At 40.4% G+C, this 26,349-nt stretch overlaps 2 protein-coding genes across 8 annotated transcripts; one reads left to right on the top strand and one right to left on the bottom strand.

The window, feature by feature from the left end:
* Positions 1-289: 289 nt before the first annotated feature.
* Positions 290-16,187, top strand: LOC146498864 (G-protein-signaling modulator 2-like). 5 transcript variants are annotated; one of them, XM_085138867.1, is made up of 16 exons: positions 290-559; positions 653-694; positions 6,934-7,155; positions 7,517-7,652; positions 8,027-8,166; positions 8,985-9,108; positions 9,231-9,346; positions 9,818-9,973; positions 10,562-10,670; positions 10,855-11,020; positions 11,240-11,337; positions 11,684-11,869; positions 13,323-13,482; positions 13,992-14,177; positions 14,262-14,377; positions 15,721-16,187. In XM_085138867.1, the coding sequence occupies exons 1-16, from the start codon at positions 552-554 to the stop codon at positions 15,886-15,888; spliced, it is 2,133 nt and encodes a 710-aa protein (XP_084994993.1). In that variant the 5' UTR covers positions 290-551; the 3' UTR covers positions 15,889-16,187. The 5 variants fall into 5 exon arrangements, with proteins under 5 accessions (XP_084994993.1, XP_084994994.1, XP_084994995.1 ...); XM_085138868.1 differs by lacking the exon at positions 653-694; XM_085138869.1 differs by lacking the exons at positions 290-559; positions 653-694 and adding an exon at positions 1,993-4,444.
* A 513-nt stretch (positions 16,188-16,700) lies between these two features.
* mcoln3b (mucolipin TRP cation channel 3b) lies at positions 16,701-26,310 on the bottom strand. Of its 3 annotated transcripts, XM_085138873.1 has the most exons (14): positions 26,100-26,306; positions 25,364-25,603; positions 23,092-23,259; positions 22,604-22,757; positions 21,307-21,373; positions 21,105-21,201; positions 20,656-20,755; positions 20,444-20,556; positions 18,598-18,747; positions 18,384-18,485; positions 17,930-18,052; positions 17,598-17,804; positions 17,264-17,394; positions 16,701-17,111 (listed from the first exon to the last, which is right to left on the bottom strand). In XM_085138873.1, the coding sequence occupies exons 2-14, from the start codon at positions 25,601-25,603 to the stop codon at positions 17,066-17,068; spliced, it is 1,698 nt and encodes a 565-aa protein (XP_084994999.1). In that variant the 5' UTR covers positions 26,100-26,306; the 3' UTR covers positions 16,701-17,065. The 3 variants fall into 3 exon arrangements, with proteins under 3 accessions (XP_084994999.1, XP_084994997.1, XP_084994998.1); XM_085138871.1 differs by having other exon boundaries at positions 21,105-21,373; positions 26,100-26,310; XM_085138872.1 differs by having other exon boundaries at positions 21,105-21,373; positions 25,364-25,587; positions 26,100-26,309.
* Between the last annotated feature and the right edge of the window lie 39 nt (positions 26,311-26,349).

Raw genomic sequence — 26,349 nt, 5'->3', positions numbered from 1 at the left:
CAGCTAAATGCCTGGGTGAAGACTACGACTACAACCATCAGTAAGGGACATACTTTTATTTTGAAATCCTAAACGTTGCTTTGCGCGTTTGTCGTAATTCCCATTTAGTCAAAGTGATTTAAACAAACTGCTACACTTTGCCATCCCACTTCTAAAAATTTTTACCGGACTACACAAGACATCTAATTTGCTTGTTTTGAAAATGAGTCGCAAAGAATAGCGCCGTGCGGCAGGGGGCGGGAGAGACCTTCAAAGCTAGGCACGCTGTATTAATTGAGGCTATTCGCCAGTACGCGAATGGCCTGGTTTATTAACAATCACTGACTTCCAACGACGCATAGTTGACAGTGGAGGTTTACAACCGCCCTCCTGCAAACGTCACCTCAAGAACTTTTTAACGACGTGATTGGTCAGGTTACAGCACCATTGCCAAATATTTCCCATGACACTTGAAGGCAGCAACCGTGGAATCCTAATTGGAGTCAGATTTTGAGCTCGAGGAGTGGCTTCGACTTGTGCTTCCCGAGACACCAGAGTCATCTTCCTCCCAGATGGACGAGTGAGTAGTAACGCTACTGTAAGCAACCGGGTGGAAAACAAAACAAACACTTTGGAAGATTTTTGACTTGACTTTACTATTTTCTTTACCGAGCTGGAGCCATGTTTGTGGTGTATTCGCGGACTTCACTTTGAGGTAGGTGAAAGAAACATCTGGGAAGTTTTGGTGTCGTTTGGTCGTTGTGGTTAATTTCTAGAAACAGTCGTTTACACATTTAAGGTAGCTTTATTCTCTGTGAGACCTTCATACGTTTGGACTGTATTAACTATGTCGCAATAGCTTCTATAACAAGTGACACCGTCTGCCGTTCAGTCAGACAGGGGGCATGTGAGGGCTTGCTCATGTTTAACTGACTCATTTCCAGCTTTCTAATACAGAATTTCCTAAACATGACCAAGGCTGTGTCATGAGTTTAGGGAAGAAATGTAGCGTGAGCCAGTACACGGACCAAACAAATGGTAGCTTTAGGTGTTAAATCTTAGCACAAAAAAACACAACAAAAATAAGTTTTGTTTTGTTTTTTAAGTAGTGTATTGCTAAAACTTTGGCTACATGGTGAAACCCACTCAACTAGTTTAACATAAACAGTAATTACAGGGCAGGCAGCAGTTATGATGTTGAAGCTCAGTTTGCTATTTAAATAGGCTGCGACCCATTTTCCCATGTAGGGCTGGGTTTAAGTCTCTAATGATGGTTTCTGGTGAGCTTTCTTCAGGGGAAAAAGAAAGAAAGAAGCTGTTAGCACTTCAGAGAGCATCACTTAATTGGAGAGAGATTGGCTGGGCGTATTTCTATGGAAATTATTTTTGGATGTCATTTTGAGCTCTCTTTTTTTTTTCTTTTTCTTTTTTAATGCATGGGTGAGTAAGAGGCATCCAAAGAGCAGCGGTGGGGTGGTGCTTTCGTTTGTAGTTGTCCACACTTTCTGTGCAAAATGCAGCAAAATGAGGAGGATTTGTTGTGTCAGCTTTTTTTGTATTATGGAAAATTAAAAGCAGTGGGCTGGGGGTTTTTTTTTCTTCTTTTTTTTCAGGATGTTTAAAAAAATATTTATCACTGGATCTTCAGCAGAGAGCTGTGGAGACTATGGAGCTGCTGCAGGACTGCACATTGCTCTTATAATTCTTCAGAATTATAAAAATTCATATTTAAAGCAGCGTTTGACAAATGAGATCTAGATTTAGGCAAAACTGGGCGGAAAGTGAAAGAAAAGTGGACTTATTTGGCTGCTCATTGTGATCAGTTTTGGTTTTACTGTGCCACACTTCCTCCTGATTGTCATTTACTGTAATGGAACATTGCACATGTTAGTGCTTGATCTTGAATGTTTTCCAGTCAGCTGATTTTTTTTTTTCTTTCTTCATTCTACTCAAGAAAATCTGATGGCTTTTTTTTTTTTTTTTTTTTTTTTTACCCCCTCTTCTTTTAAGCTTTAAAAAGTAAAATCTCAGTTTGACAGGTATTGCTAAAAGTGCGACGCAGAACCGACTTTTAAGTTTGCTCTCGATTGTTGGCAGACGTCATGTTCCCTGCATCGGAAACTGCTTTCCCTTTGGGATCCGTGTGCACTGCAACACTGTCAAAACTTTAGAGCGCATGATGATGCTTTCACCCAAAAAAAGAGGGAAAAAAAGGAAAATGGTGCAGTCAGCTGGAGTGCCTTCTCTGAAAACAGTTCAGTCAGTGAATGAGGTCATAGGATAAATGAATCCATTCAGGCCAACAGGGAGGCAAACAAGCCTAGTACAGCTCAGTGCTGAGGTATGTGCAAAATAGGTCAAAAATCAAGAAAGAGAGCATCAACGGCAGCATGATCAGAAAGACAGGAGGTGTGAAACTAGTAGTTGAATTTCGAGTTTCTGTTTGGACACGGTCTTGGGAACTGGGCATGAGGAACATGAGCACTTTCTCATTGTATTGAATGTGAAGGGATTTTTCTTGGCATACGATTGACACTGAGTAGGTGAACATCATTTTGAACGCAGTAGCGTGCCCATTGCATTGTGTGCACTGTTCATGACAAATCCCCAGTCATTTTTTTAAGCATGAAAATCAAAGAGCATGTCACAGAGCAGTGGGACCCAATGCAAGCTCTTCCCCTTCGAGACCGTGTCTGTGTATTCTGTTTATTTACCACATATTGCAACTTGAGGAGAGATCGCTATTGCTTTGAACAAGCACGTGAACTGACAGCTTCCACAGAACTCCTGGCAGCATGTGCAGCAATGAAAATAATTAAATTATAAAGCTCTGCTGATTCAATTGTCTCCCCATCTGTGTCTCGTCAAACACCCTTGATTGATTGTGTTAGTTTTTGCTCGTGAGTTGGTTTTTGTTTTTGTTTTTTTCTTTACGTGTGTGCATGACAGTGAGTGTTTTCTCTTGCACCTCAGCTCTGGTTTCCAGATAAGAGGTGGGACAGAGATAGTGCGACAGCTGAACCCATGCATAGCAGCATGCGGGCGTTCTCCATGAATCGGTTGCATGTATATTTCGTGTCAGTTAGTTCCCAGCTTTTTCTTCAAAACAAAAAAAGTTTGGTTCACCTTGAGCTGAGGAGTTGACAGGAATACATAATGTGGTTCAGTCTCTGGCTCCTTATAGGACTGCTTGGCTGACTGTCATGTTTGGCAGCTTTGCTCTGCAATGTGCATACGACAGAGAGCATTTACTCCATGTGCGCCTCAGGTAGGCTGTGTGTTTGCGTTTACTTAAACTGTGCCATGCTTTTGTGCCCTTCTCTCTGAATATAAAATCAGAGAGATTAGAAGAACACAACTGAAGAGTAATGGAATAATCCACATTATTTGGCGTGGAGTGATAAGAGCTGAAAATCTGAATGCTGACATGCATAAGAGCTTCCATACTGAATTGCACAATTACCTCAAATTGAAGTTACAGCTAATTAAATGCATTACTTTTTTTCCACAATAGTAGTAACAATACTACTACTACTAATAATAATAATTAAGGAAAGAATCACTCACATTTGTATTTATTATTAGTTTATCTGCTAAGTTTGTGTCTGTGTCAGTAACCTGAGACCTGATTGGCTAGCTGATGACAGATTCTGGATGGACTACAGGAGGTCCTCCTGAGCCACGGTGTAAATATTTCATGGCAGGACCAAAACAGTTGTGAGAAAATGAACCTGATTACAAAGCTGTGCTGTCATGTTGTTGACTCTGACTCTCATGTTTAGCTCTGCATGTAACTGATATAGTATATGACATATATTTTGGGAAACAGCGTAGGGTAGAGGCATAATTGAGCTGCATGCACAAGCCCAGTCAAACCGGTTTGCTATTGGCATATTTTCCTTTGAATGAATTCCATTCTGTGTGTTCAGCAACAGCTAGCATGCAGGTAAATAAGACAACCTGATAATGGGGATTTTCTTTTACTTTGAAAGTCATAGTCATAGATGGGAAGTAGCAGGAAGATGTACAATTTATATATTATTATTCCTACATAAATAACTCATAGCTAATTAGGAGAATTTTACTAATGCATTTTCTTGTCTAATACATTTCTACGTGCACCAACGTTCACCTCTTTGTATAACAATTGACCTGGCGTTTGGTCAGCTGAGGTGGTGGCTTTAAAGTCACATGGCTTGCTCTAGTGATCGTGGACAAGGATGAGGACCCAGAGGGCACTTTGGTCCAGCCTTCTTAATTCAGACAAGTGGATTTCTTCAGATCTGCAACAGCTGAGATACGAGAAGCTTTGGTTTAGGGATTGTGAAGGGGTGTGAATTTATTTTTGGCTTTCTGTACCTAATTCATCTCTATGCTGTCCACTGTGGGATTTGCCAAAAGAAATCACAGAGAGTCATTCTAATGAAAGATGACGTGTCTTATTAAAATTAACACTATTGTCCAGGTAAAACATTTTTATATGTTAATAGTAAGAATGTGTAGAAAGTAGAATGTGTGTACATCCAGACTGCATGCTGCAGGATGATTATTTCATGCGGAGTCAAGCAAATAGCCTTAGGGTTCACTAGAGCCACTTAAAGTGACTAGAATTACCTCGCAGGTCTGGCCTAATTGGAAGTGACACATACCATCAGGTGGATTAGATGTGCAGGTTACCAATGGCTAAGTGAGAAATATAACAATCATTTGAACATGCCAGCCTCGCGGACTGCTCTAACTTAAATCATATCAGCTCCGTAACAGCCTGCTGTTAATCCGTCTTCACCTAAACAAAAGGTCTCCCAGCCTTTCACCTGGCCATCAAGGTCGACGTGAACGCTGAGAGGATTAAGTCCTTTGTTTTGCTGCTACGAGTTAGCGGGGCGCACGCAGGGAAGGCGGCCTATCCGTGGGGGTTTTCTTTATTTCTTTGAAATTGAGACACCGTAGCTGTGTGCGTTATGTGTATGCACGCGAAGGTAGAGAAGATAAAGGGTGCAGTGCTGAACGAGCTGGGTTTGCTCCTGAGAGTCATTGAGAAGCTTGAAATGTCTGTCGTGTCAACTTGTCTCGAGTGCATCAGAAGGGGAAGAGGCGACAGGTATGTGAGCCAGGGTGTTGGATTGTCACTTGTCTTTGACCGGGAGCAACAAAATGTCCAGTTACATGTCAGAAAGCATGTTAATATACAGGAAACACTGTGGTACTCTGAGGTCGTACATTGTACACATACGTCTCAACAGCTTACAGTTACTGTTTTTGTGGAATTTAACGTCTTCAACATATTTGAAACAATAAAGACATCCCTTTTTTTTTTAATGCATTAGTGCTTTAGTAAGAAAAGGTTTAATTTATTTACATTACTTTTAACCTTTTGAAAGAACATCTCTGCCCTCTAGCTGAGATTAAATACTTCTATTCTTGTAACCAAAGCGTGCTCAAGTAGCCTGGAACATTCAGAAGAGGAAATGTCTAAGTTTAGAAAGTAAATGCAGCACATCACATATGAAGATATATTAGTTTGTTTATTTATTTATTTATTTTAATGAATCCTATGAAACCTCATTTTGCCATTCATAAATTACTTGTTAATTCCTGAATGGAGCAACCTAACAAACCAAATAGTATTGCAGACAACACTGCAGAATGTGGTTTCATTTCCTCAGAGGGTTGAAGGGGTTGAGGGGGCGGGGGATAACTGGTATGGTCTCTTTGGGGGATGGGGTCACAAGTGTGCAAGGGTAATTATAAACCTGTGATTGTTCTGATTAAGAAGAAATGCCTGCATGTGTGTGCTTTTCCTGTGGCAGGCACACAAATTTTAACCCAGTTCATAAAAGTAAACCGCTTTGTTTTAATGCAGAGCAATATTGCTGTTCCTCCAAATTTAGTATCAATCAACAAGTCAAGTCATGTTAATGCTGTAGTTGGGAATCTGCTGCAGCCGTGCATGACTGGATTTGTTTTACAAATTTATTATGGATTTGCTCATGACAGATTTTTTTCCCCTCTTGGTTTTGTTTCACTGACAGTTTTGAAGCTGAAAAAAGTAAAAGATTATTGAGAGTGCAAAAATGTTAGACCTTATTAGTTTAGTTAATGTCATGGTTAAATGTAAAGTACACGTTGTCATTTCAGGGTAAATGTGGCAGTTTAGGAGTTGGACAGGAAATGCTTGGTCTTATTTTGGAATTATAGTTGTTGGGTCTGGTTTCACAGTCTGGAGGGTTTTTTTTTTTCTGCTTCTCGTTTGGAGTTTCTCTTTCTTGTGTTGTGTGGTAATTTGACTGTTAAAAAGGGATCTCCACAGTGAGCCAGTGAGATGAGTTCATGTGTTACTTGAGTGATCTAACCTCCAGGTTATTTGGCCCCGTTTCAAAACACAGATGATCTCTCCGCGGTGGCACTTTAGCTTATTTCTTTGTAGTAAAGGACATTCGTGCAATTTAAAAAGTGGTTGTTTCAGATTTTGCTTGAACAATTTGTCAATTTGTTGTTAAGTCACTTCAGAAAGGTTTTTGCTAAATGTGATCTGTTGAATAATTCAAACAACCAAAATGGAATTTTTGCCATCTCTCGCTGGCAGCAGATTCTCTTAAATGATAATTTTCTGCTCTTTTACATCATTTTTGAATACATGAATATTTTTTTCTAATGTGCTAGGAAATCGATTGGTTAATCAAAACCTAGTCAAGAGTAATCAGTTTAAGTAATTTGGAAGAAAAAAAACAATCAGTACCGTACATTTGAATGGATGAGTGTGTCCACACTTATGTTCGGGACTGTGGACTTATCTAGATGTGACAGAGTATTGAGTTGTAGTTTTGTGGCTTAGCATGAGTAAGGGTGTAGGGGAGAATTATAACTGATTTGTCATTCTTCTGATTTAGTAAGGTATTTCAGCCTTGTGATTAAACACACTGTGATTTCTCGCCTGGTCCTGCCTCCCTGCAGGATGGAGTCATCATGTCTGGACCTGGCTCTGGAAGGTGAGCGGCTCTGTAAGACCGGGGACTACAGAGCGGGTGTGTCCTTCTTTGAGTCTGCCATCCAGGTTGGAACAGAGGACCTCCAGATCCTCAGTGCCATCTACAGCCAGCTGGGAAATGCCTACTTTCACCTTCAAGAGTATAATAAAGCTCTGGAATACCATCGGCATGACCTCACACTCACCAGGTGAACATTTTTAAAATATGGTTGTTAAACAAATCATCCAAATGTCTTCATTTTTAAGTCTTTTGAGTTGATTGTTCAACTGTTTTGACCTTGGTCAGCCTACACACACACGCGCACACACGTATAGTCTAACAATACATTCAGGATTAAGTGCTACAACTTTTTTTTTTTTAATCACTATATCTCCCCTCCTTGATTAAACTGCTAAACTAGACTCCAGCGTATTACTGCTTGCAGCTGCAAATTACTTTCTTGCCTCTTGTGTTTTCCATCTAATACACATAAGGAATACACTGATATTCCAATCTAATTATTTCCTAATGCTTATTTTTTTTTTTTTAAATCTTCATTACAATCCCAGAACAATTGGAGATGAAGTTGGAGAGGCCAAAGCCAGCGGTAACCTTGGAAACACATTAAAGCTTTTAGGACGGTATGACGAAGCAGTGGTTTGCTGCCAAAGACATTTGGAAATCACGAGAGCCATATATGATAAGGTGGGTGATGTTTTATTTATTATTTCAACACAAGCGGAGCATCCCCCAGCTGTTTTTTTATTTTAGCAACATAAGATTAAATTATTTTCACTGTTTTGTCAATAAACATTTTAGTCTGTGACTAAAATGCTCATATACTTTGATTAGCATAAATGGATCCAAATTTGTTACAACTGTACCTCGTAACGTGCTGTGGAGCCACAGAACACTTCGAGCACACGTGACGACTGCATTGACTCTGTGTACCAGCATCTAGAATAGTTCTGCAGGCTGCATGCAAGCACCAAAGTCTGGTGTCTGTGTATTTTAAGTATGTAATTACAACGCGGGTCACTCTGGTTTCCGTCTGTGAAAATCTGTTGTGCGTGTTGTAGGTCGGGCAGGCTCGAGCGCTGTATAATTTCGGAAACGTTTACCACGCCAAGGGCAAGAGCATCTGCTGGAGTGGAGCAGAGCCAGGAGAGTTTTCAGAGGAGGCAAGGATAGCCCTGAGGAAAGCTGCGCAGTACTACGAGTGAGTTGGCATCACTGTTTATCTCTAAGCATTGATTTTGCTTTGTTTACTGCAAAGGTCCCGATGAGATATGACTAAGACGCTGAACTGTGCCACGGTTGGAAGTTGTTTAAAAAATGAGCTTGCCAGAATGGATTAGATATAGAGCTTAAGACAGCTCTGAGGTGCTAGGGTGGTGTATGGTGTTTGTAATAAAGTTGTTTCATAATCATTTCCATTGCCTCACATTTCACTGACTAACATCAATGTCTTTGCATCAGCGGCAGGCGATTTTTATATAACTGAACAGTTTGGAGAAACCATTGTGTCCCATGCAGCTCTAATCAAAATTGTCATTTTTGATTGTTTGCTGTTATTTCAATATGCAATGACCACCATGCACATGTAGACAAAGACGATTTGTAGAAAAAATGGTATGTAATCTTCCACTGATCCATTCAAATGATTTAAAAAAAAACGCACACAAAAAATAAACTGTTGCTAAAGTTACTTCTTAAGTTGTTGGGTGGTTGTGCTCTCAAGATGTAGGTCATAAGATGGTCCGTCAAGAGTTTACAAAAAAAAAAAAAAAAAAAGTAGCAGACAAGCTCCGATTGGCATTAAACCCAAGTCGAAGCAAATCTTCGTCTGTCTGTCCAGTGGCCGGCCCAGACTGATCAGTTTCTTGTTGACGACTAGAAAAACAAAAGGAAAAGTGTCTTTTTGTCAAATCTCACTCAGTCATCACAGAATCACCCAGAAAACCTAAGACAACAGCCATGTGTTTCTGCCACAGTTTTCAATTATAAGTGAGCATCTTCTTGTTATTGTGAACAAAGAGCAAACCTGCACCTGGTGACGGAGCTGGGCGATCGAGCGGCCCAGGGTCGTACCTACGGGAACCTTGGAAACACTTACTATCTGCTAGGAGACTTTGAAAACGCAGTAGCTGCACATGAAAAGGTAGGTGCCGAAGTACTCACAACGCTCTTTGACTCTTGTTTAGGAGCTTGGCCAGTATTGTTATGATGCTTAACTCATTCTTTAATAAGATAAGAGTAACATGCACTCTTTTTATTCGATAGCGCCTTCTCGTTGCTAAGGAGTTTGGGGATAGGTCTGCTGAGAGGAGGGCCCACTGCAACCTTGGCAATGCACACATATTCCTCAAACAGTTTGACGTGGCGGCCGGTCATTACAAGTGAGGCTCATCTTTCTCACCTCATTTGTGCCTTGACAGAAAGAAAAGTCTGCTGAAAGCACAGTTTTTACTTTTAGGGCTTCTCTTTGTTCTCCTCTTTGTACCATAAATGTTACGTTAAAACCTTTTACACATGAACAGACAGCTATAAATGAGTTGGAGAACAAGAATCAGATTAAACCTAAGTGATTTACACTGGAGGATGAGTTCATCCCAGCAGCTTAGGAGGAGTTTTTTTTTTGGCTGCACTTCCTCCCTAGTTTTTATGAGCTGCATAGTATTTTTTAATGACTTACTTACAGGAACACTGTCAAATGTTTTAACTTGTCAGTCTGTCATTCCAGCACTTCCTTGACATGGATGTCCTTGGAAAATGAGAATAAAGAGAACAGAAAATAGCAGATAACAATCATTGTCCTGCACTCGCCTTAGACATTCTTTGACCTTCCTCCTCTTCTCTTTCACCCTCAGGAGGACTCTGCAGCTGGCCAGGCTTTTGAAGGACAGAGCTGTGGAGGCTCAGGCCTGTTACAGTCTGGGAAACACCTACACGCTACTGCAGGACTATGAGAGAGCTATTGATTACCACCTCAAACATCTGGTCATTGCTCAGGATCTTAGCGACCGGTATACCACTGAAAGCCTTTTGTTGTTGTCAGCTTTGCTGCCAAACTGTCCTCAGAAGTGTAATCAGATTGTGCACTTAACATGTGGGTGGCCGCTGTGGTGTTAAAACAAACATCCAAAAGCAAAAAGTCCCAAGGAGCAGCATTTACAGTCATTTCATGTTGTAATTGGTTAAGTGCTTATAGATGAGCTTTATATAAAGGCTCTGCAGGATATTTGGGAACAATGGTTATTTTATAATGTGGAAATGTTTTGTTTTATGTGGGTTTTTTTGTTTTGTTTTGTTTTGTTTTTTTTGAGGGGGGGATGGTTTTCTTTTTAGTCTTGTAAAAGGGTTTAAAATGGGCGGTGCTGAGTAAATCTTGTATAATGTTTTTTGTTTTGTTTTTTAAACTAGCTGTCATTAATATGTATAGATTTTAGCAAATTGTGCGTGGAAATGTTAAATACCCACTATTGTTGTGAAATACACATGACCTAATTTTAGTCTCAGCTGTTGTAATTTCAGTGTGTGATAATTTGATGTATGACTACCCGTTATTGCATAATTTCACATGAAGTTACTCAGACTGTTCTGTCTTGCTGCAGCGTCGGTGAAGGAAGAGCTTACTGGAGTCTAGGAAATGCCCATACAGCCCTGGGGAATCATGAGCAAGCCATGCAGTTTGCTGAGAAACATCTAGAAATTGCCAAAGAGGTGACTGTTTACAGTTTTCCTGCTCTTTTAGGAGTCTAGTCAGTAGCTTTATCGGGCCACACCTCCATCTGCTGGTTGAGTAGGGAACAACAGGAAATAATTGTATATGTATTTGTAAAGCCAGATGTAGAAATAAAAATATATCATATGCTCACAGTAAACTGTAATGTTGTCATTGGTGCAGACCGGAGATAAAAGTAGCGAGGCCACCGCCAGGATGAACTTGTCAGACCTACGGTTGGCTGTAGGCCTCAAGTCCAACCCAAACTTTCATCCCTACCTCTTCGGCAACACCAATGCAAATAGCTCTGCTCTGACAGAAGGCTACCGGGGTTTCCCCAGCATACCAGGTAAATCTGGACTTTGTTAACCAGTTCATTTTTACACCACTGCATGTGTGTAAATGCGCATGAACAAGAGTCGAGTCCTCTTTAACACCAAACCCATGCTGTTAAGATTCAAAAAATCCATTTGCTTGTGTCCTGTAGCTTTATGCTGTGATGCTTTGCTGAATCATTGTTTTTCCAGAAATGTGGCCACACTGGCTAATTTTTTTTGTTTTGTTTCAGGGACAAAGTATGCATCCTTGAACAGAAGTAAAGAAGAGAACTTGGATTTCAGTCAAATTTCCCCCAAAAGTCAAAGGGGAGATTTGCCGGCACACCCGGTACGTAAAACTAACTGTGCTCAGTCTTATTTCAGAACTGGCCATAACAAATGAAATGGTCCAAACTCCTGAGCTTTAAATTAGGCTAGCCAAATTTTTAGTTTTATTAGTTTGACTATTTTCACTATTTTTAGGAGACAAAGTGGAACAGAGTAACAAAAAACAACTGTTCTGACAATGAAAACACATTAAATACAAAAAGAGTTAATTTTACATGAAAAATGCTCTGCAAAGAATGGTACTTTCTGCTCTGTTCACCCAGCCTGTGGTAGGTTAAAAAAATAGACTGATCTTGTAACTCTGTCAGTAAGAAAGTCGTATGTTCTGTGTGTTTTTATATATACAGGACTGGCGGGAAGATGCGTTCTCTGGGTCTTCAAAAAACAACTCAGTCAAGGCTTCCAGTAAGCTTTTCCCCTTCCCCTGGACAAAAAGCAAAAGGCAGAAGGATGACAAATCCTCTCCGGAAGACCAGCGCAAAACCTGCACCAAGGACACGGAGCCTGAGCTGGAAGCACCAGTGCCTCAGAAGGTATGTGTAAGTTAAAGCAGGCAGAAAAACGTAACCCACTCAAAACATTCTTGGAATCATCGCTGAGCTTCTGGTCAGTGATGATTCAGCCTAAAAGTTAAAAGTGAGCATGTAGCCTGTGACACAACCTGACACAGATGCCTTTCCACAAAAGTGTTAATGCTGTGGGAGGAAGTTTCGGTGTAGCAGCATGGAGTCATAGTTTCTGTCTTATGCCCGTTGTTGTTTTTCTTCCTACTGCTTCCAAGTACTTGCTTAAAGGGAAACGGTTTGTCTGTTAGAATACAGGCTGTTTCAGATTTAAGTGAATTTGTAGAAAAATGTAACACTTGTAGTAATAAACTGTAAACTAGTGAATCTAAGCTTTTGTCCTCTATGTGCCTGCAGCTGTCTTGGAGTATGTTGATGTGTTATTATGAGAAAATAATAATATGAATAAACAAAAACAAGAAACAATCATAAGAAAAATTGCTACACAAAAAAGGGTCTTTCTTTGTAAAAATCATCCACTCTGCTGCTAGTACAATTATCCCAAGTTGTGATTGGTTAGAAAGAGTGCTGCTAGCAGCACTCTTTCTGGGAAACCCTGGGCTAAGTTGATGAGTTTATAACCAGCTTTATGTAACTACTTATTCTGATTCAAAGATATAATAAGTATGTTGAACTCACTTTGTAGTACAGGACCCTCACCAGATTAGATGTGTCACCTCATCTATTGCAGAGAGTATTTTTAAATCATCTGTAAGAGGGGGAAAAAGTGCCACTTGTTTACCATTTATTTTCCTAATTATATTAATTATTATTATTATCATAATTATTATTTTTATTATTCATCATTGAATTATTATACACCCAAATTGCATTGGATAGATTCATCGGGAAGAGCATCCGGTATAAACCTCTGCTAACTCAAACATGTGAAGCTACCTGCTGTGGTTACCCCTTGTGACAAGAGAGCATCCGGAAGTAGCGCAGTGTTCAGAGAATCTGTTGTATATTCAACTGCATCACAGTTAGTGTAACAAACTATGTGCACCAGATGAAGAAGGGCTGTGTTAACAAAGGAAGCCGAAAACCACTCAGGATACTTATCATATCTTATTGTATTCATAGCTGTTTATAGTATACTGATGCATAAGTACCAGCAAACATCCACTCCACTCTCTGCCAGAGTGTAAATGTTAATCTCTTGTATTCCCACATTTACCTTTTAGTCAGTTTTGCCTCTAAAATGTTGGAAAAGAGAGAAAGTGTTCATCAAAATTTCCCAGAACACAAATGGCATCTTTATTAAAATGATTTAATTTTCTGTCAAAGGTCAAATTAACAAATTGTTTTAGCTTTACTGTTTTGTTTGTTTAAGCTGTTCTGAGTACCTCTGTTATCTGCAGCGTTTTCTGTTGTTATTAAACCTGCTTCATTATTTATTTATAGATTTTTAATGTTTTTGTAGCCAGAAACACGGGACACTATCGGCGAGGACAGCTTTTTCGACGTCCTCTCTCGTTTCCAGGGCAACAGAATGGACGAGCAAAGGTGTACACTGGATGGCAACAGCCATCTCCCTGCCCATCCCTCTCCCTCCTCCGTCCCACCTGTAGCTGAAAAGAAATGTGAGTCAGTCTTGTGTCCTTACTGATGTTCACGCCATATCTAAAAAGGTGCCAGGTAATATACGAGTGAGCTACAGAGAAGACACTCGCAGTGCTGGCGTATTGTGGTGTGAATGTCACAGAATTATCCTTTTACATGTTGAATGTTGCTTTTCCTCATGGCAGAGATGACCTTAAGTGATTCTCCACCCAAAAAGCTATATTTGTGGTTTTATCCTTCAGTGAGCACAGCGGTGTTTATGAGCCTTTTTGTTATCATTGCGCTCGTCTGTAACGGCCATGAGTCCCAGCTTATCACACCCAGCAGTCTCTATGAAGGGCAAAGCCAGCTTTCAAACCTCCGAGGACTATTTGAAGCAGCACACTTCCTTTTGGGTGGAGGATTGCTTTAAGATACTGCCCTCTTTTGACGTGTACAAAGTCAGGATTAAATGTTGCTAATTGCCCAACTAACAGTTAACTCACTTCCATTGGTTACTCACACACATAATAATTATGTCTGTTTGTAGCTGTTTCAGAGCGCGAACGACTATATCAGGATCCTGGTCATTTCCTGGAGCTGCTGGCCAGCTCCCAAGCCCGCCGTCTGGACGACCAACGAGTCAGCATGACCCCTTTTCCTGGCTTACGTGTCAGCACCTCCAACCCGCCTTGTACACCCTCCACCTCCAACACAGATCAAGTCCAGTCACAAGGTAAAGAATGCAAGGAAAAGCCCATTTTTATCCTTTCATTACTCCCCATAATATCAGGTAAAGGGTTTCTGGTTTTCTTCCTAGTCCCAGTCCCCACTGCAAATACTACTCGCACACCCTCCCTGTACGGTCGTCTCGAGGCCAGTTCTGAGCAGCCCGAGGGGGATGATGTCTTCTTCGACATGTTAGTCAAATGCCAGGTAAAGAAAATTCATTGCATCACGTCCTGCCTTGTACATAACTCTTATTAAGAATCTCTGCCCTTAAAGTTTTCCATGTGATAACACTTAGATTCTGGGTTCATGAATTTAGGTCCCAGGAAGTAGCTTCGATAATTTGAACATGGTTGGATAATTCAGGATTATTTATACTAAACAAGAGACCTCAAAGCCTGCTGTACACTGTCTTCTCATGCTGACTGTGCTCCAGGTTAAACAAGGCATTGCCATTTCACTGAAAGTGCAGGGCAGTCCTTCTTAATTGGCACCATATTACCCAGTTCATTCCACGAAATATCCAAGACAAAAAGGGACTCATGTATGTACTTTTCAACCAAGTTGGGTATTTGAAAAGTGAGTTAATGTCTAGGTGTGATAGGCAGTTTAATGCAGTCAAGTGAGAATTTTCATGGGCTATGGCGTGGCAGGCCGCCCAGCTGTAGCCTTGGAGATGACAAAGGGCTCTTTCTGCACATCCTCATGATCCTGAGGTAAAATCAGCAAGCACTGTGCTTAAAGTTATGTGGTTACAAATCTGACAACAAATGAAATGGTAACAACTTTGTTATTCAACGTTTATACTAGACTAGATGCAGGCTACAATGGGTAGTTTACAGTACTGTGGTAGTTTCCGGTCATGGTCTATGTTGCACTGATGCACAGGTGACTGTGGTGTTACACAGAACCTAACCTAGCAATGCACCACAGTCACCTTATAGGAGAGAGACATGATGGTGGTAAAAGTGTAACTTTCAGGAGAGAAAGCTTTTAAAACCTTATTAGTGTTTCTGATTAGATTTGAGCTGAAATTCTGCACAAGCAGCTTTTATGTCATGTTGACCATTAAGATTAAAGTTAACAGACACTGTTTCAATATTACTGCCTTCATGTGTCTATATAGCGATTGAGTAACAGGAGTGACGTTGGCAGGAGTCGTCAATTTAAGCTGATGATGTTGTTTAGTAACATCTTATATTTTTATGCATGCTATATTCTAGCTGGGGGGTGGGAAAGGAGCCATAAAGGCGGACGTAAGCTCCGCTCATATACTGCAGGATCCCCTTCATAGAGCAGTGAAGAGCCGATCAGAGTCCGTCCACAAGGAAAACAATCTACTGGACCTCAGAATAGAAAATATTAGGCCACTCATTTCGAATTTTTATCAGTTTCCATGCTGCACCACTACACTGGAAATGAGTTTCCTCACTTACCAGTTTCTGCTTTATGCCTATTAAAGTATAATCAGGGGTTAATCAATTCTGATACGTGCAAAGCATCACTAAACACTTCAGTTGGTATAATTTTAACTCTCGATTGTGTTTTAGGGTTCCAGACTGAATGACCAGAGGTGTGCTGCTCCACCACCTACAACTAAAGCATCGACTGTTCCTGATGAGGATTTTTTCAGTCTCATCCTGCGTTCCCAATCCAACAGGATGGAGGAGCAACGGGTTCCACCTCCCTCTGGAATAAACCAGTCCAAACTAGGCTGACGCTGACCTGCGGGGTTTTTGTTTCATATTAAATGAAGTAACAAGCTCTGGCGTTTTGCTTTTGGGTTTGTTTGTTTTTTGGTTTTGTTTTTTACATTTAAGGAGGGTTTGTAACCTGTAGGAATTCCTGCCTTTTTGGACTGTCCTGACTGATTTCCTGTGCGATCAGGAAGAATACAAAGCAATCCTGCGAGGAAGTCAAGCTCTCAGAACTGGCATCGTGACTTAAAAATCATGTGAAATTTATGATTACAAGACTTGGGAATTTATTTTATTGAAAGGTCACAACTTTTTTTTTTTTTTTAAATATTGGTGATGTCACTGGTTGGCTGCTTTTATAAGAGACCTCTCTACCAGTGATGTCTGTTTACTCTGGAAGTTTGCATAAAGTCACTCCTACAAACAGATGGTTGTAGTGGTCACTGGTGGCTGGATTATGTATCCCAAAATCATAAGCCAAAAAGAAAATAATGGATTTTGGCTTCAGGTGCAAGGCTTCAAGTTGGACGGCATATTCGATGAAAGGAAGATGCATTAAAGCAGCGTGGAGTGTGTGTGTGTGGTCTGTTTACAACTTCATTAAATGCAAGAATGGAACATCTTTGTTTGAATTGATCTCTGACCTCTCCAGCAGTAATTTATCAAAGGAGCTCAACTCTTCTCTTGGGAAATAATCCACTGCAACAGCACTGACTGTGGAGCCATATACAATATCTGCTTGCGGATATTGCTTTTAAAGACACAAAAGACTTGATTATTTTACTGTGCTGACAGATGTATGGGTTGTCTTATTACCGTGAAATGAAATGGGATTATTTTTTTTTAAATTGTAACAAGATTTTACAGAGGATTAACTAATGTGAAGGGTAAAACGCTACAATATTAGCTTTTATACTAATACCTTCTCCTGATGATGGGGAAATAAAATCATTTAATACACATTTCAACTTATTCATTGAACCTTAATTTATTACCTAGAATTTGCAACTTCCAGTATGATGTGCTTGATTTAAAAACATTTTCATACAGTGTTCATATGAAACTAGAAGTGCATCACAGTGCTTCACTTCTAACCAGATGTGTTCAGTCAGGTTAAAAAATCCCTCTGTAACTGAATATAACAGGTTAAAGTGCACATTAATTATAATTTTTAATGCGTTTCCACAATGAAATCATGTCACGCCTCTGAAGTCAGCCTCTCTTGAGTTCGATACTTCCTGCATCTGAAAGGAAGGTGGGGGGAGAGTCTCTGTTACAAAAATATGACAAATTTGCGCTTGCACCTCAAGTTTAATTACCAACGGACATCTCAGGTAAGCGGTGCAATATCAACTAAAGAGCAAAGAAGTGCTATAGAGCAGAAGTCTGGATTTACCTGTTGTTGAAGCAGTTTAGGAAACAGCTGTTGTTCTTGTCAAGTCTGTACGCCCCAGAGTTTGGCAGGTCTTTACATTCTGACAAGAATCTCTGCAGCTCTGATGTTGGGGTTCCACTCTGCTGCTGTTGCTAAATGATGCAAGTCGGAGAGTGACAGTAGATACAGAGTGCATGCTTGTTAAGCCTTTCAGACACCATCTCAACTATTAAGGCTTTCTTAGAAACCTTTTGTTAGACCTGCGCTTAAAACTTTCTTCTGCAGCATTCAAAGCAGAATGTGCATTTAAAAAACACAAAAACCAATGACAAATTTAGTAGAAAGGTAGCAATACCTTGATGGTGTCATAGGTGTCAGTGATGAGTGTGATGAAAAGGCTGAGGATCATGTAGATAAAGAGTGACACGAAGGTGTAGAGGTAGACCCTGCTGAACATCCACACCAGGCTGTTCTTCTGCTGCATGTTCTTAAAAGTGGGAAACATGTCATCTCCGTTGATCAGCGAGAACAGACACTCTGACACAGTGTTCAACGTCCGGAACTGCAAAGACATTTACAGAGCACCACGTTAATTTTTTTTTCCCCACTGCATTGATTTAAAAAAAGTTAATTTGGCCTCAGTAAAGTAAAGCAGGCCTTTTTTGTGTTAAGAACAATGCTTGTTACCTTCTCATGATACGGGCCTAGGACAATCCAGCCACAAAAACAGTAACTCAGGTAAATGATTCCCGCGCAGCAGATGAAACGAATAACATTTGGGAAAGCTGCCCGGAGTGTCAGGATGAGGATCTGGAAATGAACACGTGATTCACAATGATTCACAAAAGTTTGTGAATCATTCTCTCTTCGAGAATATCTTCAAGTTTACTGGGTCTAGTTTTCCCACAACTGGCCATTCAGAGACCTTAAAGTATTCTGAGATCCTATTAAGCTTTAGTCTTTCACACACTGCCATTATGCACAAAGACAATAAGAAAAGCTGCATCTTCTTTTCAGACCTATGAACAAATGTTTCTAATTATTTAACCCTTTCTAATGAATAAAAAAGGATTTTATACATGTTTAATCATGTCTGGAGGTCTATTAAAACAAAAAATCTACTACTGTGTGACAGATTTACATTATACTTCTTGAAGTATCCCATATAACGGATCACCCCTATCCAGACAAACATGGTGCCTGTGCCAAGGAAGATGCTGCACACATCATAGCTGGTGAGGACCTGGGAGGAAAAAAAACATGAATGATGAACTCAAAAAAATACTTATAGCATCAAACAGAAAATAATAACGGCTATCACAATTTAAATTACGAACTTGCTAAAATGTTATTACCTTTGTTTGGATCTCTATCTTGAGAAGGGAACCAATGATGGTCAGTGTGTCGCTGACGATAATAAGGATATACCAGCCGCTCACAAACTCTAACTTGTCAGACCACGACAGCTCTTTGCTGAAGTGTTTCCTGCAGTAACGGCTGTACTCCTGTTTAAAAGAAGAAACATGGGTTGTAATTTGAATCACTAAAGAGAATTAATCACTACAGGCTTTTGTTTGTGATCTAAACGCAAGCACGTAAAAAACTAATAAACAGAATAATGAAGATCAGATGATATTAGAACTGGATATTATTAGTTCTGAGAATGAGATATTATTATGATAACATATGTAGGGAGAATTTGAAGGAAATGAACAGGTGACACAGAAAGGTGGACACAATGTTCCCTTTGGTTTGTAGTTTTGGTACTGAAGAGTGGTGAGAAAAGTGTTTATGCAGGACATTGTCAAGTCAAAGTTGAGCTGTACTTCGGCCATAAGAAAATTTAATCTTTATCATTTTCTTCAAGTCAAACTCAGCTGTAATCCCAGCAATTCAGCTGATCTCGGTTCCAGCCCAGATCAACTGATATAGCACATTTCTACAAATCCAACTGGCTATGAAATACAGAGACTGCTTGTTACAGTCAGTTGGATTAAGTGGAATTTATGGTACAGTGGGGGTAGTGCGTTCACAGTCTAGGGATGTCCTGGCTACCTGCAGAGAGCTCTGTTATCGATGGAGGTACAGAGTATGTGGTACAACTGGTCTGTGAGCTGCTTTTGCCTGTGCTGTTGTTTGTCCGTCAGTCAGCCGTGGAAAACAGCGAATTTTACGCGACCTGAAGTGTTAGAACAATGAAAAGTGCCCACGGCGTGATAAACGCATGTACCATCTGCTTAAAGCACAGGTGGGATTTTGGCGGAGTGCATGCACGATGGGTGAAAACCCCTCTCTGCTCCATGTCTGAACAGAAATGTGCATGCAGACAGACACATTTGCGGGGACTGTAAATTCTGCTTTAACCTGTACACAGCCCCTGTGCATGTGCAACCTGCTTTGCCCCCACCTCTTATATCCTACCTCCCCTCTTTTCATCTTGCATCTGACTTAATGTCATATCCATTTTCCCTGATGACTGCTCTGCTCTGTTCTGGAGCTTTCTTTCCACTGCTCTCCTTGTCTTCGTCTTTCTGTGTCTACTCACTGGAAGGTGGAGAGGTTGCAGAATACAGCTGGCTACTAGCTAGATACTCATTTTCCTGCCACAATAGTCATAAAGCTATATAAAAAAAACTAAAAAGAAATACTTTTTAAGTATAGACAAGTGTTACTCATCTAACCCAAAGTAAAAACTGACAACGGCAAGCTCTTATCTGCCGTTATACCACAGAATAACTGTTTTTTTAGTGAAAACTGTCCTAAGCCCCTCCTACCAGCTGAGCACAGGCTGAAGCAAATACTTTGTATGGGCTAAGATAAGTCTGATTTGACTTCAGCAAGGATTAAAATCCCACTCACCCAGACACAAGTCCTCTGCTTAACCCACTGCTTAAGCTGCCACATCCAACTTCCTCTATAGACTTTCAGGACCCTAATCTGCTCCCTGATTGGCCAATATTACTCCCACTTCACTTCACTAGATCCCTTCACTTGAATTACAATATCTTTTTTTTTCCAATGATGCCAAAAACATGTTGCCGAGCCTAGTCAGATGTAGAATCAGCTGTGAGCGCGAACACGTTTAAAAATGTTTTACACACAAGGCTTCTCTTGCACTTGTGTACACAATGAACTTAAATGTATCAGACAATCACAGTCTGTTTTAGGTCTGAGCAAAAGAAACCGCTTTGTTTTACTCACGAGCTGCAGCTGAATCCCAGTGATCACCGAGCGCGTGCACAGGGCGAAGGAGATGATGCAGATTATAATGATGAGGCAGTCAAACAGCACAGTCAGGTATATGCTTCTATCATCTGAAAGAGGACAGGAATTCAAAATGTTCATCAAAATGAAAAAAAGAAAATCTCCAACCAGATGCTTTGTACAAACTAGAATCTGCTCATCTAACTTACATGCTCCAGTTACTTTCCATTGCCTGCATTCATTGATGTCTACTTCGTTTTCCAAATCAACCTTTATCTGGCCACTGTGAGCTTGGTTGTTGAAAGTGATCTGTTAACCAAACAGTCGTATTTGGAGAAGAGGAAAGAGTAAGCACTCCAGTCTTAAAGCCACACTTGATAGCCAAGCATTTATCTGCCTGGCCTCAAAGATAACATTCATTATATAAACAGCAGCTGCTGTGTGCCACTAAACTGCTCTAATTTGTTTACTCGAATTAACTTCAGAAATAAAGACTCTCTGTGCTTTGTTTAGGTACAGAGTCACAAGTACTAACTGTCACGGTGAAGGGTTAGCGTTAGTGATACAGCACATCAGATACATCGTATAACTGCTAGTAAGAGTCAAAGTCTGACGTGATCCACTCATGCTCACGGAGCCACAAAGTCAAATGACATACGATAAGAGTGAAGTCGTAGCAATCTGGCAGCTCTCGATGTCTCACTGTCTGCAAATTTATTGCCTTGAGAACAAATGTAATCTTGACAGATATTAACCTGGAAGACAGAGCAGGCACATGAGCTGACAGCTGATTTAAATGCACATACAGCAACAACAGCGAGGGAGCAAAGTCAAAGAAAACATCGAATGTTTTTCCGTACCTTATGAAATCCAACTTAAAATGTGGAAGCGCTTCGTGTACTGGCTGGGGATAAACTCTGAGGCACTCTAGTAGAGACAGGCCACAACACAGACAGAAATTAACAAAACAAACCCATTAGACCTAATTGGATTTTTTTATTTTTATATTCGATTCCATTGTCTATAAATTAAAGTCAAATATGTTTTCCTTTTTATGCTGTTCAAAGCTTCCACTGTTTATTTCTCAAAACCACCTTCATGAGTTCGTGTCCTGGAGCTTTTCCAGCGGTGCTGAAGGAGTTACCAAAAGTGCTGAGCACTTGTTGGCTGCCTTTCCTTCACTTCACGGTCCAACTCATTCCAATCCCAAACATCAGTTAGGTTTGGATTTCAGTGAAGGCCAGCGGTATTGATGCAGCCCTCAATCATGGCGCCAATCGGTCAAACACTCATTACAGAGCCTGGAGGCGTGCTTTTGCTGACTAAAAACAACTGATGTTTCCACTATACACTGTACTAGGGAAATACTTCAGGAGGCTGAGGTAGTCAAAGTGTTACCTTGAAAATAAAATAAGCCACCAGCAGCTCCTTGATAAATTATCCTCCATGCATTTTACCTGACCTAATGCCCATTTACTGTGCTTCTTGGACAGATAACTTCTCCTGTTATTAGTCTTTCTGGGAGGTTTCTTTGCACCAATTTGCAATTTGTGCAGGCTTCATCAACTAATCTGAGGTGCTGTTAAGTGATGAGATTACTTTAAAGGTGCAGTGTGCAGAATCTCACCACTAGATGTCAGTAGACTGCATATTACAGTCAACTGAATTCTGTGTTCTTACTACTTCCAATTCCAGTGCATAATCCATGCAACAGTGGCAGCTGTAGGATAAGTGACTCTGGCTGCCATTCCTCTGTAGTGAGTGTAGTCGTTTAGTCCACTGTTTATCTTAGCTGTCAATATGTGTCAGTTATCTATTTACTCTGGAAGAGGCTTTAGTTAGTTAGTTTTCTATAAGGCAAACCCAAACATCACCAGGTGACTGCTTCATGAAGCTGGTTAGGTTAAAATGAAGGCACTGTTGTGCAAAGTTTATCATTTTTGCTAACACTGTCAACATCATTCTTTGTAGTTTCAGCACCCTATTTTTTCTACACTTTAGATAATTAGACAATATAATTTTATATGATTACAAATTGCAAAAATCTTTGAGTCCTTGTTTGAGTCAGTGTGCAATCTTTCAGTTGGCTTACGTGTAAATCAGTGTATTTTAGCAATACTGCTATGAGTCTTTCCTGTAAATATTAATCATGCTTACCAGTGTCCACATGAGCATCAATTTCAAAGGTCTCATTTGAAGGGTAGATGGTCCCGTTCCTGTAGAACTCCTGACACAGTAACAGCGGGGTGTAGACACTGTGCTTTTCCTCATATTCATGATTGCTTAATGTGATGTTGTGCAGAAGCCGATACTGGAAATGAACAGTACAAAAAGGTAGTTGACACTTTGCTAACATTTTGCCACAGGAGGTTTATGTAACCGACATGTTATTTAAAAACACATTTACTATATGACCCATAATCAACACGACTAAAATACTGATTCAAGCGACATGACCAAAGTCCAATCCCATGACAAGCTTAGCCTGTAAGACGCTTGGACATACGAGCATGCAGAATTGTAAAATTCCAGCAATAATTAACAATAACTAAGGCACATGTAAAGCTGTGTTTTCAAACAACCAAAGTAAACCCATTTCAAAGCTTCTTAGTTTATTTTCTCATTTATAGATAAGTTTTAGTCACCTGTTGAATGACGTACTCAATGTGATCATAAACATCCGCCTGTCTGTAGAGAGCATACGGAGCTATGCCTCCGTCCACATAATCTTTCAAGAAGAGGTGCTTGAACGTCATCAGATTTTCATCCTTGAAAGTGACAACCATCTGGTTGCTTAGCCCAAATAAAACCAGCTGCAGTAGGGAAAAAATATAATATAAATCTTATAAATTATAAATCTTATAAGGACAGTAGATAGGGTTGCCAACCGTCCCTTAAAAAACGGAATCGTCCCGTATTTAGAAACAAAAGTACACGTCCCGTATTGAGCTAATAAGGGACGCACTTTGTCCCGTAATACAGTGAGAATCAAAAGTAGTCTATAAGTTTTAATGTAATTAACGCTTTGTTTGAAAACATAATTCCCAGCCCCGCCCCTGCTTTGTGACCAATGAGCTGACAGCACACTTATGACAATTCGAGTATGACAATTCAGATTACCGCTCATCTCATTGGTTGAGGAAAGGTCGCTTGCGGAGAAAATACCGGAAGACAACAGATGACCACAACAAAAAGCATGGCCAACAGGGAAACAAACGCCGACACTGCGGTGCAAGTCTCAGACGACAGTACACCTGAAGCTGGGCAAACACTGCGATTTTCAAACTGCACGATTGGCTCGCATGGGTTATAAGTTCGTAGGTCACGATGCAGGTCTCACACTATACCGCCCGATGCTCTGATGCGACCTGAGTCACACTGTGCCTCCATAAAATGAAGGTTATAACAGAAAATCTGTCGCTCGCTCTCCCTCTTTGTCTTTCACTCACACAGACACACACCACCATCAACTTTGCTAAATTACTAATGACAAACATGATCAGGCAGCTGTGATTGAGCAGCAATGTAAATCCAACTATTTTCACGGTTGTTGTGGTCGTGATAATTTGGTGATGCCACATCGAAAAGGCTCGGATGAGCTTTCCAAAGTTCTACAAGTTGTGCCTCCATCGCTTGAGTCCAGATCACACGCTGCACAGCCGTGCTGCTCCGTCTTTTTCACCGACGTTTACGTGTTTGCGTGTGAGCAGTGTGAGCGGCTGCGGTGACACCCTCACGAGCGATTGATGATCGGGAGCTGGTCGTGAGGTGTTAATCGCTTCTCGTTACCCCACGTATACTACACGATGCACGATGAAGGCCAAAATCGGGCCGATCACCAAATTGGTCGCACGACTCAAAAATCGGCTCAAAATGGGCCAAAAATCGCACAGTGTGAGCCAGGCATTAGACCAGCAATGTTTGTTCCTCTCAGAGAAAGAAAAAAAGGCTGCAAAAGTGCAGGGAAGAATGGGAAAAGGAAAACACCTGGCTGGAAAAGTGCACGATAACATCTATAAAGCGCACTGCACTGTGTGCCGGCGCACTTTTTCCATAGGCGTGCTTCTAATGGTGAGCACATGAAGAACATGAGGGGCGTGAAAGCTCGGGGAACCCTTAACCAATTTTTGTCTACCAGGCCTCGGAGAACCAGATATGGTAAACACTGGTTTGTTTGTTTTTAAACCCTCTGGTTAAGGTTAAAATGGGCATGTGCAGTGAATATCAGCGCTATGTGGCCAGAAGTGTGATAATATAATTTATTTTGTGTAATAAACAAATGCAAGGATAGATGATTACAACAAATAGATGAGTAATACATAAAAGTAATACATAGATGAATAATGATGATGAGTTATGACGCGTAATCATGGGAACAAGTGGGTTTACAAACGGGAGCAAAAGCTGAAATAATGCCTCTGCTGAAGCCAATTGCACTAAATGCACTAAATGTGCACTGTTACAAGAATATTTTTCTTTCTATTGTTTTCTATTAATTTATATAATTTTAAGTTAAGCAGGACAGAGTTCTTTTAAAGAAAGATTTACTTTTATTATCAAAAGTTAAGCATGACAGGCTTCTGTTTAAGAAAGAGACCTGTTTTATTGTGTTAATGTTGTCATTTTGAGCTAAAAATAAATGGCTAAATGATTTTTGTTTCCCATGTGTTGATATCACAAAGAATACGCATCTACTTAAATCAAATTCAAGTCAAATGGTTAAAAAAAATAATTTCACACACAAAAAAAGAGCTAAAAAATTCACCACACTGGGAAGGGTGAAGACAACTGGGTCGCCCGGCCCTGGCCACGAGGTGTCCCTTATTTATTTCTCAGGGAGTTGGCAACCCTAACAGTAGATCACAATAAAATGAACTGATCATAATTGCTTGGATCATGTTTTAGAATACCGTGTACCTGGATGGTAATAATGGCGATTTTGATGATCTGCAGTATGAGTTTCCATGGTTTGCGTCCACGAGCGTGGTATTTCTCGCAGGGGTTCATGAAGTAATACTTGATCTTCCTCCTGAGGCACTCCACTTTTGCCACGTCTTGCAGACACTGGGGGTGCTGGTCCTCCCAACAAGAGGGGTCATTGGTCTCACGCACGTCATACAAGTCATCGGACTCCTCCATATCTAGAATTATTGACATCTGGGTGATATGCATGCAAGCTCCTTTATGAGCGTGTTTGTGTATAGTTTAGAGTTCATTTTACATTTCAGATACATGATGAATATTTTTAATGTGCTATACGGGATTAGATGCAGATTGTAACACTTTTGTCCAGCCTAGTGCTATTCATGAAAACTTAAAAGAATTAAAACACAGTCTGGGAAAGAAATACTAGTCTTGATTTTTGTTTTGTTGATCCTTAAGAATGAAGAACAAACCAACATACTTGCCACAAGCTGAATGCATAGCTCTAGCTTCCACGTGATTAATGACTAGCTAACAGCTGACTGGGAAGGAAGGAAGAAAGGAAGGCAGTGACTTCAAGCTTACTGCTGAATAATACAGACCGGCTCAGGTTTACAGTCACGGTCGCCTTCCAGCATTGCGGCAACATGTCAGCTATTCATTACTCCTCGTGAAAGAGTGAACTCAGATCCGGGAAAACAGTACATAACGTACATTAACAGATACTTACAGATATCCCGAAACAGGTTAATCAACTTGTAATTGCATCCAAATGCTGCGGATCCAACGACGCGCACTCGGCGTCAAAATTAATATATTCCTCTCAATTAAAAATCATAATTAAAACTGTTGCTTTGATTAGACAATCGCGAGTGACCTCACTGACTTCGACTGAACTTCTAAAGCACCAGACTTGTCTTTCCGGTAAACTCCTTTAACTATGTAAAGTACCCAGGTAACTTTTAACCACTTCGCGAAAC

This window comes from Neolamprologus multifasciatus, chromosome 17 (assembly GCF_963576455.1).
Source record: "Neolamprologus multifasciatus chromosome 17, fNeoMul1.2, whole genome shotgun sequence".
Lineage (NCBI taxonomy): Eukaryota > Metazoa > Chordata > Actinopteri > Cichliformes > Cichlidae > Neolamprologus > Neolamprologus multifasciatus.
Note: the sequence above shows the minus strand (reverse complement) of the source record. Positions and strands in the feature narration are given on the sequence as shown.

Bases quoted from the DNA above. Each gene is read 5' to 3' on its own strand.
- LOC146498864 (XM_085138866.1), top strand. From the start codon at position 4,941: ATGTGTATGCACGCGAAGGTAGAGAAGATAAAGGGTGCAGTGCTGAAC. The intron at 5,081-6,933 runs GTATGTGAGCCA...GCCTCCCTGCAG, and splicing joins AGAAGGGGAAGAGGCGACAG to GATGGAGTCATCATGTCTGG. The intron at 8,167-8,984 runs GTGAGTTGGCAT...TTGTGAACAAAG, and splicing joins AAAGCTGCGCAGTACTACGA to AGCAAACCTGCACCTGGTGA.
- mcoln3b (XM_085138871.1), bottom strand. From the start codon at position 25,603: ATGTCAATAATTCTAGATATGGAGGAGTCCGATGACTTGTATGACGTG. The intron at 23,260-25,363 runs GTACACGGTATT...TCCCTACTGCAG, and splicing joins TCGCCATTATTACCATCCAG to CTGGTTTTATTTGGGCTAAG. The intron at 18,748-20,443 runs GTGAGTAAAACA...TCTTTTAAACAG, and splicing joins CTGGGATTCAGCTGCAGCTC to GAGTACAGCCGTTACTGCAG.